Genomic DNA, 15629 nt, shown 5'->3' with positions numbered 1-15629 from the left:
GTCATAAAACAGCATGTGTGTTACTGTTACATGAGAAACTGTCTGTTCTGTAAGCCTTCACCTGAAGTACAATAAAATATTAAAAAAAATAAAAAAAAAAAAAAAAAAAAAAAAAATAAAATAAAATTTTATTGTGTTTTTGGTGAAAGTTTACACAGCAAATGAGGTTCCTATCTGACAATTTCTACACAAATTGCTCTTAATTGTGTCTGGTTGTTCTGTTTCCAGCACTCTAGTTTCCTTGCCCCCTTAAGTTCTCACCTTTGCTTTAGGGTAATTGTTGACCTTTTGGTCTCATATAGATGTATTTTTAATGAAGCACCATACTCACGGAGAATACGCTGAACATTCTTAAAACATACAAGTCAATGTTTTATCCAAGAAATATTTTTAACTATAATGCACTCCTAGTGGCAACTTTTACAGTACTGAAAAAAACATTCCTTCTAATTACTATGACCTATCGTAATAAGTTATTACTAGTATTAAATAGAACAAAAACTAAATTTGTTGCCAATTTTTAATCGGAATATTTATTTCTTCTGATTTTTATGATATCTTATTCCCATTAAGGTAAAAACCAAACAATAACAACAACAAAAAACTCATAAAACAGAATGTACAGCAAGTTGCTTAAACTGTATATAATTTTTTACTCTCCAGTCAGAGATAATTTGCAATTTGAAATTATTAAATGTTCTTACTCTTATAAGAGTAATAAAAGATACTGATTTTTTTTTTTTTTTGAAGAGCAAAAGTATCAGCACATTAGCCCTAAAAAAAAAAAAAGAGTGACCTTATAAATTTATGAAGGTAAAAGCAAAGGACATTACAAAATTAATAAGAAACATTTTGAATAAGTATCTGAACTAAATCAATCTTTTAATCTTAAAATCACATTCTCTTCATCAGAATATTCATTTATTTAGAGTGCACAGGAATGGCAAGATTTTTGAAATACCTTATAAAAGAAATGGTACCATCAGAAATGTGTAAGTGAAGGGTTATAAAAATAATAGTGAATGTGAAATCCTAAAAGAATTTCATAAATTTAATTACATCAATAGATTATTCTCAGTGATGAGACTAGAAAGCACTTTATGAGATCTCTTTTGGATTGAATTACCACACATAGGGCTGTACATCTTATGACTATGTACCATGTTAATGACAACACATCCTTTATTTGAACACACAGAGGAATAAAATTATGAAGCTAATAGAGACTTAAGACGTTTTCACACCCTATATTCTATATTAGCATTCCCAAATTCCTAGCTCATGCTGTCTTGTGAAGGAAAAAATCCATTACTAAAAACAAAGATAACATTTCAAATACAATTAAAAACAAAAATCAATTTTAAACCAACTTACAGTATTGATATTCTCCACATCTACAAAAACTAACATATTGCCTCCTCTGCCTTCCTCATCTTCAAGAGAATTACTTCTGCAGACAGTGGCTCGTACATTCAAAGATCGGCTAGTACAAATAACTGCAGTGTGTCTTAATATTCTGTGACTGAAGAAGTAAAAAAATTCAAATTTAATCAAAGGACCTCTCTCTACGTTATGTTCTCTAATTTCAAATAAAGATTAAAAAAACTGATCACTATGAGTGCCATTTACAGTCTAAAAAACAAAGAATACAATAGAGTAAAATCATCTTGTTAGCCTTACTTTAGTTTCTTTCTTCTCAGTTTGTAAGGAAACAATCTCCCTGACACCAGGGTTTCTGCCTGCTCATCCAACCCATCTGCATAGCACATAAAAAAATAATCTTCACATAGGAATGTCCCGATCAGGCCTCTTCCCTGACAGTGGTTACAGAGTTACCGAATGCTTACCAAGTAAAATTCAAATCTGGTATTTAAGGCCCTTCCACAACACAGCTTTACCTTTCAAGGTTTATTCCCCTTCACTTCCTTTACACATGTTCATACAGCAGCCAAACTAACTATATTCAGTTTATACTTTCTAACCTACAAATCTTTGTTCTACACATTAGCCACCTCTGCAATGCCCAATACTCTTAAGTCTACCTCCTCAATACTCAAATTCTGAAATCTTTTCTTTCTTTGGAGACTCATCTCACAACTGCTTCATGCCACAGAGCTTTCCCTGACTAACCCGGGCAGAGCACTCTCTCGATCATCTTAACGAGAATTAACATTTATTGAGGACCTAAAATATACCTGTACTCACAAATATTACCTCATTTTAACCTCACAGTAAGTCTTACAAAATATTTTAATTATTCCATTAAATAAAATAAACGGACCATAATTATTCCTACTTAATTTCATTCTGTTGTACAAAGGGTCGCTATAAGTCAGAACCAACTCAGCAGCACCTAACAACAATAATTTCATAAAAAATGACAAGGGCACTATCACAAATAAAATATTCTTTTGTACAATGTAAAGACCACAGATTCTTGGGTAGGCCAGTTAGGTTTGATTTCTTCCAGTGATCAACTATTATAACCCCACCCTAATCATCTGTTCTGCAAATACATATATTCTTTTCATACATTCATATATTCTCAAAGGGAAAAGGGGGAGCTGAAGAAAAGGAAAGGTAGAACAAAATAATACATTTTTAAAAAAATGATATGGTAGGCAGACTGTCTTCATATACAAATGACACGTTTTAATACACGGTACCTCTTAATTTCATTATTATGTGATAACTTTGGCCCTAGGACTTACTGATATAAAAGAAGTAAAAACTTATAGACAAAAATAACTAAAAAGATTATGTAGTTTAATTTTTTTTTTTTACTTTCAGGTACCTAGAATTTATAGTTATATTAAGGAAAACCTCAGATATAAGCATCATGCATAACTTGGAAAGGAATAACCTCTTAATAAATAATGACATGTTAACAAATATATTTCCATCAAAATATTTATTTGAATATAGGCACATATATTAAACACAGAAATTAAATTATAAAAGTTTAAAGAATACTCACCGTATTCTGGGTTGCCTTTTAACACTTTCATAGTAAAACAAAAAGTTAATTTCATGGACACCTTCTTCATCCGGTCCCCGTAACCACATTGGTAGCTGGACTGAAGCTCCAGGTAGAAGAACAGTGTCAGGAAGAGGAACAGGAATCACCTCTGGTTGACTTCCTATGCCAATGCCAAAGTCAACAGAAGAAGCTGATGATGTGAGTGCTGTACACACAGAGGTAGAATCTGTCACAACAGTCTTGTAAGCACTACAGTTCTCAGAAGCTGAGGGACTTAGTGGTGTTAGAACAGCAGTATTACCACCAAAAGTAAAGAACTCTGGACGTTTAGAAACAACCTTCAATCCAGTAAGAGGACATTTGCTGACATTGACAAATTCTACATATGCTTTTCGGATTTCTCCACAGAGGAGCCCTGTAGGAAAATGTATAAAGAACACCTGCATTGGAGGGAAAAAATATTATTATATTGTCTGTTAAACATTCTAAACTTCTAATGAATAATACTTTTAAGATGCTATATTTCTTTACTAAAGGTCTACAAGTATTTCATTAATTCTCTTTGATATTACCCCGAGTAATTAATAACTCCATTTTTAGAAAGAGGATGAGACAAAGAAACTAATGTCACTCTCACAAAATGTAGTAAATTTTGGAGTAGAAGTAAAAATCAGTATATATAACAATCTTAATAACTGAAAAACATTTAAACGATATAGTTTAAGGAAAACTACAGTGAATAGTATAATGTAAAAGTACATATTTTGGGATCCTCTACTGATTTTTATTATTACAACTTTAACCAGAGGGATCAGTCTTCCCTTTTGAAAGTAAGCTCTAGAAAATTCTTAAATAATGCCAAACAAAATGTCTGTTAGTGACTCCTAAACTATAATGGTAAAGAGCCCTAAAACAGCATTTGAATCCCACCTCATTATAATTCATCTCCAGCCTTATAACTCCTAGCCATAGCAATGAAATCCTAATAAAAAATCTAATGGATTATTATGGGAACTTGACAATCTTGGACACAACTGGCCCAAGTATAATCAAGACCAAAAAAAAAAAAAAAATTAATGATTATTGAGAGAGACTTAGCTTACCAGATTAAAAAAAATCATGATAATGCAATAGTATGGTGGTGGCACAAAAAGAGATGAAAGAAATCAATGGGACAGAATAGGGAGCATCCAAAAATAGGTGTGAGTAGTTTCAGAATATTAGTACATTAGAAAGACAGCATAATGAGTCACCCATATTCACAGTTTGATCACTACCTCCTTGACACTCAGAAAAGTATATTCCATTGCAATAAAAAAAATGCATTAAAAAGTTAAAACTAAAAGTTTTTACTAGACAAGTCTCTGTAAGTAAATATAAAACACAGAAGCAAAAAGACTATGAGACATGACTTCACATAAGTTAAAAACTCAACATGGTAGAAGACACCATAATCAAAGTTAAAATATGTACAAAGTATTTATCAAACCAGAAATTGGCACCCAGGCCAGTCCAGAAGCCTTTCACTTGCCTACACAACCTTTTAAATACAACAGAATTAAGCAAGTATTACACTTGGGCACAATGCATGCAGCTCAGCAATTCCCTTCACTCAACACACACACACACACACCACTTACCAACATCTTCATGAGTATGTTACCTACCCTCCTCCTATGAAAACCAAACCCACTGCTGTCGAGTGGATTCTGACCCAGCAACCCTAGAGGACAGAGCAGAACTGCCCCACAGGGTTTCCAAGGCTGTCATCTTTACGGAAGCAGACTGCCACATCTTTCTCCCGCAGAGTGGCTAGTGGGTTCGAAACACCAACCTTCTGGTTAGCAGCTGAGTGTTTTAACTACTGTGCCAACAGGGTTCCTCCCTCTCCTACAGATACCCAAAACATCATACAATGAGAAAACAGGAAATAACACCCAACTGAAAGGGTATAAGCAGGCAATTAAGAGGAAAAAAAAAAAAATATGGACAAAAAACATGAAGACTGATCAACCTTATCGTTAATCAGAGAAACGTAAATGAAAACATCATTTTTCACCAATCTGATTTTCAAAAGTTAAAAAAAGAAAAAACTGATGATATCCATCCAGTACAGCACAGAAGTGAGGCAATCTGCATTCTCAATCACTTCAGAAGAGAAGTGTAAATTACTACAGTCTTAGCAAAGAGAATTTTGTAGTATATTGCAAAATTTAAATGTGTACACCCCTCGACCAACCACTTGCATTTCTAGAGTCTAGTCTATACTAACACACGGACCAAACATATGCATAACATTTACTACAGATGAAAAACTAGAACCACACCCATCAATATATAAATGGCTAAAATATAATATACCCAAATAGAAGCCCTGGTGGCGTAGCGGTTAAAAGTTTGGCTGCTAACCGAAAAAGGTCAGCAGTTTGAATTCACCCGCCACTCCTTGGAAACTCTATGGGGCAGTTCTACTGTCTTATTGGGTCTCTATGAGTCAATCTACTCCAGCAACAGGTTTGTTTTTGTATTTTTTTTTATTCCCAAATAAAGGAATACCATATGCATCTATTAAAAAGGAATTATTATTGAATGAAAAATGGCCCAAATTACACTGTTAAAGACAAAAAGCAAATCAAAGGATAATATATGTTAACAAGTTAACACGTGTGATATTATTCCATTTATAGTTATTAAAACTATATATAAGTATACAATGAAAGGTTTGAAAAAATCACCACCAATTTGGTATCACAAGTACCTTTTGAAGGTAGGTTGCTGAGCTTACAAGTCCCCTACAGAGAAACCTGAGGATGCAGGAGGAAGGTTCTCCTTCCAGTGTTTGCATTTATACCATATACCCCTGTCCTTGATCTGGCTCTCTGGTAGAGACCTGATCCAAGGTAGGCTAGATTTCTCTCCCAGAAACTTGAAATTTGTAATAAAGTAGCACAAAGACTAGCAGCTGTTAGACAAGAATCATATCAAAAGCAATGCTTCTGAAGTCTCAGATATGTTTGCTGCTAAATTCCCTGGAGCTACAGAATCCTTTCCTTCTTTGAGACTTGTTCTGTAATACTTTAATTTCCGTAAGATATTCAAAATCCTTCAACTAAATAATACATTTTCTCTTTCTTTGCTTATGTAGCTAGCATCAGTTTCTATCTTTTGATACTAAAAGAACTTAAACTCATGTAGTATGAAACTAGGACTGGGTGAGATATGAAAAGGATGAAGGGGAACATTGCCTTTTACTTCACACTTCTATACTGCCTGAATTTTTCACTAGCATTTATTCACGTATTATTTTTATAAATCAAAAGAAAAAAGGACCATTGATTTAATAATACCCAAAGTGTTCTTTTAGAAATGTTTTTCCAATTTTCATTAGCATTTTGAGAGTTGTATTTTATAACCTGGCTGTAAATTAATGCTAATTTACATGACTGCCCCACCTTTGTGAATTAGATATATTTAATCCTAGCTTAATAATTTTAAAGTACAGTTCAATGTAATATCACCTCAAAATCTAAAATCAATATACTCAAAATGTCTTCTGATAATATAGGTAAGTTATTAAGCCCATGAAAATTTTAAAAGTGAAATACCTCCAGTAGTGGCATTTCCTCAGTGATTATAGGATCTAAACGTCGATCTGGACCGTATTTAATGGACGTTTTCTCTTCTTTTGTGTTGTTAAGTCGAGGACCTTGAATTTCTAAATCCTGTCTCCCTCGTACTGACATACTACTCAAGGAATGTTTTCCTGAAATGCAAAACAATCAATGGCCTAAAGTAATTTAGTATGCTAACTACATCCATTTAGCTTGAATATATGAATACTGAAACTTTCAGATTAATTAAATGCTTTACTAAAGCAGAAGAATTCTAGGCACTTCCTGATTAGCCTGATTAATCAAAAAAATAAGATATCTTATTTCCATATTTAACAACTATGCCACTTAATTTCTCATTTTGTTAGGACTTACTTTGCAGAAGGACACATCACTGAATAGGAGGTCCTTTGAAACCTATATTTAACCATAATGCTTATTAACTAAAAAGAGCTATCTGAAAGAACACCAGTCTTAGGCCCAATGAGAGGCAATGAGGCCAATTCAGGTTATGATAAGAGGTACGTATTTTCAAAGAAAACAAATTTCAAAACAGCAAACAGGTCAACTTTTCACTTTTACTCATATTCAAATATACATACTAATTTGAATTATTTCTGGATTATAAATAACTAAATCTTCTCAACAGATTGCACAAAGAAAATTAAATATAGTATCAGATGGCTTTATCAAAATTACACTCATTTAATATTCACATGAGATTATTCCTAAAGGCTTCCACACAATACATGCTATGCTTGAAAAAGTTTGGGTATACAACTATCTTTACTATAGGACTACTCAGAGCCTTTAATGTGCTGAATGAATACCACTGCGATGCTTCCAGACTGGATCTATAATGCTGCATTCCTTACACTTACATGACCCAGAACCCTACCAGTATTTTACATAATAATGAACTACACTAAAACATCATAAAAACTCTGCTTACAAGATGAGATTTATTTCAGTAGTTAATTCAGGGACTCCTCCCACTAATTCCATAAACTTGAGATATAAATTATGATATAAATGCATATATTTACAAACCAATTAGCTATATTTTATTGACAACCATAACATTGTGGTACCAGGTTAAGAGCCTGGTTATATAAAAGTGGGAAAGGAAAGGGACTTGGAAAAGTTCATATACCCAGTTAATTTACTTAAAATATGCAACGAATTAGGATTATTTTTAAATGAATTTTGTCTAGTGCTTATCAACCAAGAATTACAAATACAGTACTTAAACGCAGAATTTGTACAGAAATTGCTAAATGGGAACAAAATTTGCTGTGTAAACTTTCACTGAAAACACAACAAAATATTATTCAAAAAAAAAGAAAGAAAATACTTCACTTTAATTTTATTCTGTGGAATGATCTTAAATATTAGCATTCTAATTGTTAAGCAATGCTATAGCTTTACCTGTGTGACATCCAGGAAGAGCACCAATGCCATCCACTGTCATGGAGCCCTGAACTGTGCCAAGATTATAAACAATTCCAAGAATATGCAGCTCTCCTATGTGATGGGGAAAGAGCTTTAATCTTGCCTGTGGAGATATTTAAGTCACTCTCATTATCTATTTTCTTAATATCTTAAATAGTGCAATACATAAATGCTGTAATGCTGCAAAATTATAAACACATGACCTAAATTTTTAAATCACCAATTAATTTCTCTTATTTAAGAGCATTTTCTTCAAAAGAAAATCTCTAAATTCAATAACTATGGGCCTGGATCCTCAACAATACTTTTAATAATTCAAATATTTTGACCAAGTAAATATCATGTGACATTATCACACTGGCCCCAAGAAGAAAGCAAAAGCTTTGTACTAGGCTTCTTATGAAATTAACAAATCAAAGAACACTGCAAGCCTACTTTTCCCACAGTTTCCTCTTGATTAATTCAAGTTTCCTAGTCTTCCAAATTTTAGCTAAAAAAACACGAAAATAAAAAAACTAAATGAATTAAATGATCCGTTTGTTTTTCAGCTTACTTCTAGAAAGAATAAAAAGGTATAGGACAGAAAAATGATAGGAAAACAATTACCACTTTAGATTCTTCACTATTAACAAGGAATTCTGAAATAACTTCAGTTCCAATCATTTCAGGTTCACCTGTGACCTGAAAAATAAATTATTTTATAAAATATACATTCTAATGAAGAAAATATCAGATTATTAACATTCCTATACGTCAGTACTTAAGAACAATAACAACAGTTAATATTTACTCCTGCTAAGTTCCTACTATGTGCTAAGCTCTATGTAAACTGTTTTATTTCCACACCATCCATGCAGTGGTAGGAACTTTATATACAGTTTTTTTTTTCATTCAGTCCAACTCATTTGAGGATAAGTGATCTATTCAAAGTTGCAGCCACCAGGAGAAAAAGTTCAGCTGTTCACTGTCAAAAATGACCAAAATGGCCATTCAATTTAATCTTGCAGGAAATTTCTCCATCTTTTACATCTACCAGCCTCTTCAAAATTGCTTAATTATACATAAAAAACATAATGACAGCCAGAGCAGGGTGAAGAGGACAATAAGGGCAAGCAGGAAGGAGAAAGAAAGGCCTGTCTGCAGAAAACCAGTGACATCTGTAGTAGACTACTGTAACAAGGCAGAACTAACTGACTCACACTGGCGGTAAACCTAATCCGCATTATGGTCCTCATTAACACTATTTTACTTTTTCCATGAAATTTGTTGTTGGACACAAGAACTAAAATGTACATCTTCTGAAATTCCAGTTCAGCATCTTAGCCCGTAACACTAGAAGTTCATGAAGAAATCCAAAGAATTTAAAATTTATAGGAAAAAATGAAATTGTTTATTAAAAAAAATAATTTCAACACACCATGAAATATACAAATCTATAAGGTATAAAACACAACTTTCAACAAATGAAATTTTTTCATTAACTTTAATAAACCTCCTTTAAAATCTAGTATATTGCAAAGACTTACTTAAAGAATAGGTCTTTTTAAAAAACTTTTCCAAGATTGATACAGACTCTTCTAGTCTGTATCCTAGATATTCAAAAATATTAGAAAAATTGTTAAAGTTGCTACTATTTAAATCAGAATTGTTGTGATTTTGTTAGCTGCCATCAAGTCGGCTCTGACTCATGGTGATCTTATGCATAACATAACTAAACATGGAAAATGTCAATCTTCAAACTACTCACAATGAGCACAAATAATCACAAAATGTCTTCAATGAATTTATCCAGCAAAACTTTAAATAAAGCAATCTTTAAATAATCAAAGCACTTCAAGAGGAAGAGAAATACTTTAAAGCTTATAAAATATCAAAGTCATTAGAACAACTATGAAAGGAGAAAGAACAACAATGAATCTATGAACCATCTCATAACATGGATGAAACTGGAGGACATTACGCTGAGTGAAATAAGTCAATCACAAAAGGACAAATATTGTATGAGACCTCTATTGTAAAAACCCATGAAAAAGTTCACACACAAAATGTAACAATCTTTGTTGGTTACAAGGGATGGGAGGGGTGGGGGGGAAATACTAAATAGGCAATAGATGAGTGAGATCTTGGGTGAAGGGTGAGACAGTATACAATACAGGAGAAACTAGGACAACTTGTACAAGGAAAGGACATGGAAGCCCCATAGACACATCCAAACTCCCCGAGGGACTGAACTGCTGGGCGGAGGGCTCTGGGGACCATGGTCTCAGGGAACATCTAGCTCAATTGGCATGACACAGCTTATGAAGACAATGCTCTACATTCTACCTTGGTGAGTAGTGTCTGGGGTCTTAAAAGCCTGTGAGCGGCCATCTAAGATACTCCACTGGTCTCATCCCTTCGGGAGCAAGGGAGAATGAAGAGAACACGATACAAGGAAAAGATCAGTCCGAAGGACTAATTGTCCACAGCTACCAAGGCCTCCACCAGACTGAGACCAGTACAGCTAGATGGTGCCCGGCTACCACCACCGACTGCTCTGACTAGGATCACAATAGACGGTTCTGGACAGAGCTGGAGAAGGATGTAGAGCATAATTCTAACCCAAAAAAAAAAAAAAGACCAGATTTACTGGCCTAAAGGAGACTGGAGAAACCTCGAGATTATGGCCCCCAGACACCCTTTTAGCTCAATGGTGAAATTACCTCCGAGGTTCACTGTTCAGCCTGGGAGTGGACAGCCCTGTAAAACCAAATGAGACTAACGAGGTACAGGAGTCCAGGGACAAGGGCCAGAAAGCAGAAGGGGAGAAGGAAGCGGTGAGTAAGGTTATTGTTGATGTGTTGTGAGATTGTTAACTATTGTCATAGGGCAACATTTGTAGTAACTGTTAAATGAGAAACTATTTTGTTCTGTAAGCCTTCATCTTAAGTGAGAATAACAGCGCAATTGGAAGAGCGTAGTCAATGTCACTGAACTGTGCATGTAGAAATTTTTGAAATGGTGTATTTTTGGCTATGTGTATTTTCACCAAAAAAAAAAAAAAGGTTGAGAAGTTAGAGGGTTGACATGTTGTGGTGTTGTTATCCAATGTCATAAAACAGCACGTGTACTTTTGTTTCATGAGAAACTATTTGTTCTGTAAGCCTTCACCTGAAGTACAATAAAAATAAATAAATAAAAATTTATACAAAGTCAGTAGAACAGACACCTTCTTTCATGTTGTCTTCATAGACCACCAGCAAAATGTTGGGATATTTCCTAGTTCCAAAACAACTGTTTTACCACATTACTGAAGCATACAGCAAGGTAGTATTATTCCTCCTTGTATTTAAATATATAAAGAGCTTATTATAGACATGGATAAGAAAAGAAAAAAAAAATACAGTCACAAAAGAGGAAATATGAATACAAGAACTTCAACTTCACTAGAAATCAATGAAATGGGAAATAAAATAGTAAGGTAGCATATCTACATATAAACCAACAAAGCTTTTTTTTCTAAACAATAATGCTTACTATTGGGAAGATCAGGTACCCAATCCAATATGCTGCTGGTGAGAAGTTAATAGGCATGACATTTTGGAAAACCAATAGGATACTAAAATATTCATTCCCTAAAATCCTCTAATGTCATGCCTGTGAAACTTTCCTACATCAATAATCAGAAATAAGGATAAAAAGCTATGAACAAAAATATTCATCACAGAATTACCATGATAGCAAACAAACAGAAACTTCCAAAACAACAATAAGAGATAGGAGAACTTATGAATCCATATGAAATATTACATAAAAATTAAATATTAAGCCATTTTAATAGCAGAATATATACATAAAACAACAACAAAAAAAGCAGGAAAGAAATGCAAACACACAGTATAGATCCCAACTATGTGGGCAAAATACACAAATGGAGACAACTGAAAAGTCATACAGCAAAATGTTAAAGCTATTATTTTTAGATATCATGAAGACTGCTTTACTTTTATTCCTTATGTTTTTCTGTATTCTCAATTTTCAACAATAAGTATATATCGTAATTTTTATAACAAGGGAAAAAAATAAGTATAAAAAAGAATAAGCATAGCTCACTAAGCAGAAGTTGAAACGTTATTACAGTATCTGTTAGGCTATAACTGAAACATGCTTATTACAGATACCTTTTAATAACTTACTAGTTCTTTAACTTCTTCATTATCCTTTGCACTGAAATCTTTAGGTTGAAATTTCCAGAGCAATGACAAATCAGTCAACAAAAGTGGAACCTTCAAAGGATTTCTAAAAGCCACTTCCACTGTTACTGGTTCTATACAAGAAAAGCCAAAATTAGTAACTTTAATAAACCTCACATATCAAGCTACCCTTCAATTCTCTGAATATATACCTTGCTTTCTTATCTCTACATTTTTACTTAGAATGTCCCTTGTTGTTGTTATTGATGTTAGCTGCTATCGAATCTATTCCAACTCATAGTGACTACTATGTGTGCAGAGCAGAACTGCTCCATAAGGCTTTCAAGGTTATGACTTTTCAGAAGCAGATCGCCAGGTCTGTCTTCTAAGGCACCTCTGGGTGGTTTCGAACCACCAACCTTTCAGCTACTAGCCAAGCATCTAACCATCTGAGGCACCCAGGAACTCCCAGAATGTCCCTTACATCCTTATAAATGTCATTTATTCAGGATTTAGTTTTTAAATTTTCTCCTCTAGAAGTTTTACCCAATTTCTCTGTACCAGAGAATGTCATTCTCTCTTTTATAATCTAACAGCACATTGCATATACTTGCATTAGAGCCCCCACCACTTGGGGTTCTTGAATAATGTTTCCATTCCTAGCTTCCAGTAATGTTTGGTATACAGTAAATTATCTTGAATCTGCTTTAAGCAACAAATAAAACAAAATATGAAATATTTAAATATATCACCTTCTACAACTGCAAGAGGAAATCTTGAGTTATCTGAATAACTATTCAAACAATATTGTGTGGGATGGAAACCGGATGGAATTGTTCCTTTGTTAACCACAGCCACAACTTGTTCCTCAAGTTCTCGCCACTGCTGAGAAGATTCAGAGTCATATTCTTGATCAAGACTTACATGAGTAGCTGCTTGCTTTTCACCTAAAAAAAAAAAAAAAGTGACAATTAAATGCCATGATTATAAACATCTTCCCTCATATGAAACACATTTTAAATAAAAATATAAGGTAGCCAAATACACCCAATCCTCACTTACTGACGTAGTTAGGTTCCAAAGACCAGGTCATTGTGCAAAAATCACCATTATGCGAAAATCGAGGATTTTTTTTGTGTGTGTTTTCAAACCATCCTAAACATTTATCATTTTTTTTTTTATTTAGAAAATATGATCATAGAAATAATAACAGCTAAGATTTACTGCCCACGTGTCTGTCCATTTGTCATACTGTGGGGGCTTGTGTGTTGCTGTGATGCTGGAAGCTATGCCACTGGTATTCACATACCAACAAGGTCACCCATGGCAGAGAGGTTTCAGGTGAGCTTCCAGACTAAGACAGACTAGGAAGAAGGGCCTGGAGGGCTACTTCTGAAAAGAATTAGCCAGTGAAAACCTTATGAATAGCAGTGAAACACTATCTGATATAGTGCCAGAAGATGAGCCCCTCAGTTTGGAAGGCACTCAAAAGACGGCTGGGGAATAGCTGCCTCCTCAGAGTAGAGTCGACCTTAACGACGTGGATGTAGTCAAGCTTTCGGGACCTTCATTTGCTGATGTGGCATGACTCAAATGAGAAGAAACAGCTGCAAACATCGATTAATAATCAGAACCTGGAATGTACAAAGTATCAATCTAGGAAAACCGGAGACCGTCAAAAATGAAATGCAGTGCATAAAGATCGCTATCTTAGGCATTAGTGAGCTGAAATGGACTGGTATTGGTCATTCTGAATCGGACAATCATATGATCTACTATCCTGGGAATGACAACCTGAAGAGGAATGGCACTGCATACACTATCAAAAAGAACGTTTCAAGGTCTATCCTGAAGTACAACGCTGTCAGTGATAATATACATACGCTTACCAAGAAGACTAGTTAATACAACTATCATTCAAATTTACGTGCCAACTACTAAGGCCAAAGATGAAGAAATTGAAGATTTCTACCAACTTCTGCAGTCTGAAATTGATCAAACATGTAATCAGGATGCACTGATAATTACTGGTGACTGGAATGCGAAGTTGGAAATGAAGACAGACTGGTAGTTGGAAAATATGGCCTTGGTGACAGAAATGATGCCGGAGATTGAATGACTGAATTTTGCAAGACCAATGACTTCTTCACTGCAAATACCTTTTGTCACCAGCATAAATGGCAACTATACACATGAACCTCGCTAGATGGAATATACAGGAATCTAATCGACTACATCTGTGGAAAGAGATGATGGAAAAGCTCAATATCATCAGTCAGAAGAAGGCCGGGGCCAACTGCAGATCAGACCACCAATTACTCGTATGCAAGTTCAAGTTGAAACTGAAGAAAATTAGAACAAGTCCATGAAAGCCAAAGTAGGACCTTGAATATATCCCACCTGAATTTAGAGACCATCTCAAAAACAGATGTGACATGCTGAACACTAATGACTGAAGACCAGATGAGTTGTGGAATCACATCAAGGACATTATACATGAAGAAAGCAAGAGGTCATTAAAAAGACAAGAGAGAAAGAAAAGACCTAAATGGATGTCAGAAGAGACTCTGAAATTTGCTCCTGAACGTCGAGTAGCTAAAGCAAAAGGACGAAATGATGAAGGGCTGAATAGAAGATTTCAAAGGGCAGCTTGAGAAGACAAAGTAAAGTATTACAATGACAAATGCAAAGATCTGGAGTTAGAAAACCAAAAGGGAAGAACACGCTCGGTATTTCTCAAGCTGAAAGAACTGAAGAAAAAATTCAGACCTCGAGTTGCAATAGTGAAGGATCCTACGGGGAAAATATTAAGACGATGCAGGAAGCATCAAAAGAAGACGGAAGGAATACACAGAGTCACTATACCAAAAAGAATTAGTTGACGTTCAACCATTTCAGGAGGTAACATACGATCAAGAACCAATGGTAATGAAGGAAGAAGTCCAAGCTGCACCAAAAGCATTGGCAAAAAACAAGGCTCCGGAACTGACAGAATTCCAATTGACATGTTTCAACAAAGGGATGCAGCGCTGGAAGTGCTCTCTCACCCATACAAAGAAATCTGGAAGACAGCTACCTGGCCAACCAACTAGAAGAAATCCATATTTGTGCCTATTCCCAAGAAAGGTGATCCAACTGAATGTAGAAATTACCTCACAATATCATTAATACCACATGCAAGCAAAATTTTGCTGAAGATCATTCAAAAGCAGCTGCAGCAGTATATCGACAAGAAACTGCCAGAAATTCAAGCCAGATTTAGAAGACGTAGAACCAAGGATATCACTGCTGATGTCAGATGGATCCTGGCTGAAAGCAGAGAATACCAGAAAGATGTTTACCTGTGTTTTATTGACTATGCAAAGGCATTGGACTGTGTGGATCATAACAAATTATGGATGACATTGCGAAGAA

At 34.6% G+C, this 15629-nt stretch overlaps 1 protein-coding gene across 10 annotated transcripts in view; it reads right to left on the bottom strand.

Moving 5' to 3' along the window:
- The window catches only part of TRAPPC8 (trafficking protein particle complex subunit 8), a 134874-nt gene that overhangs the window by 49908 nt on the left and 69337 nt on the right, over positions 1 to 15629 (bottom strand). For all 10 annotated transcript variants that reach the window (XR_002825685.1, XM_004386891.2, XM_023741183.1 and 7 more), the window contains 7 exons: positions 12968 to 13162; positions 12219 to 12349; positions 8650 to 8724; positions 8020 to 8146; positions 6586 to 6743; positions 2978 to 3420; positions 1375 to 1522 (listed from right to left, as the gene is read on the bottom strand). Coding sequence is in view for 9 of the 10 variants with exons in the window: in XM_004386891.2 (XP_004386948.1) it covers positions 1375 to 1522; positions 2978 to 3420; positions 6586 to 6743; positions 8020 to 8146; positions 8650 to 8724; positions 12219 to 12349; positions 12968 to 13162 (1277 nt within the window). In the remaining variant the exon portion in view is untranslated. The remainder of the gene's footprint in view (positions 1 to 1374; positions 1523 to 2977; positions 3421 to 6585; positions 6744 to 8019; positions 8147 to 8649; positions 8725 to 12218; positions 12350 to 12967; positions 13163 to 15629) is intronic.

The sequence above is a fragment of the Trichechus manatus genome, unplaced genomic scaffold, assembly GCF_000243295.1.
Source record: "Trichechus manatus latirostris isolate Lorelei unplaced genomic scaffold, TriManLat1.0 scaffold00175, whole genome shotgun sequence".
NCBI classification, from domain to species: domain Eukaryota; kingdom Metazoa; phylum Chordata; class Mammalia; order Sirenia; family Trichechidae; genus Trichechus; species Trichechus manatus.
This window is presented reverse-complemented; position numbering and strand designations above follow the sequence as displayed.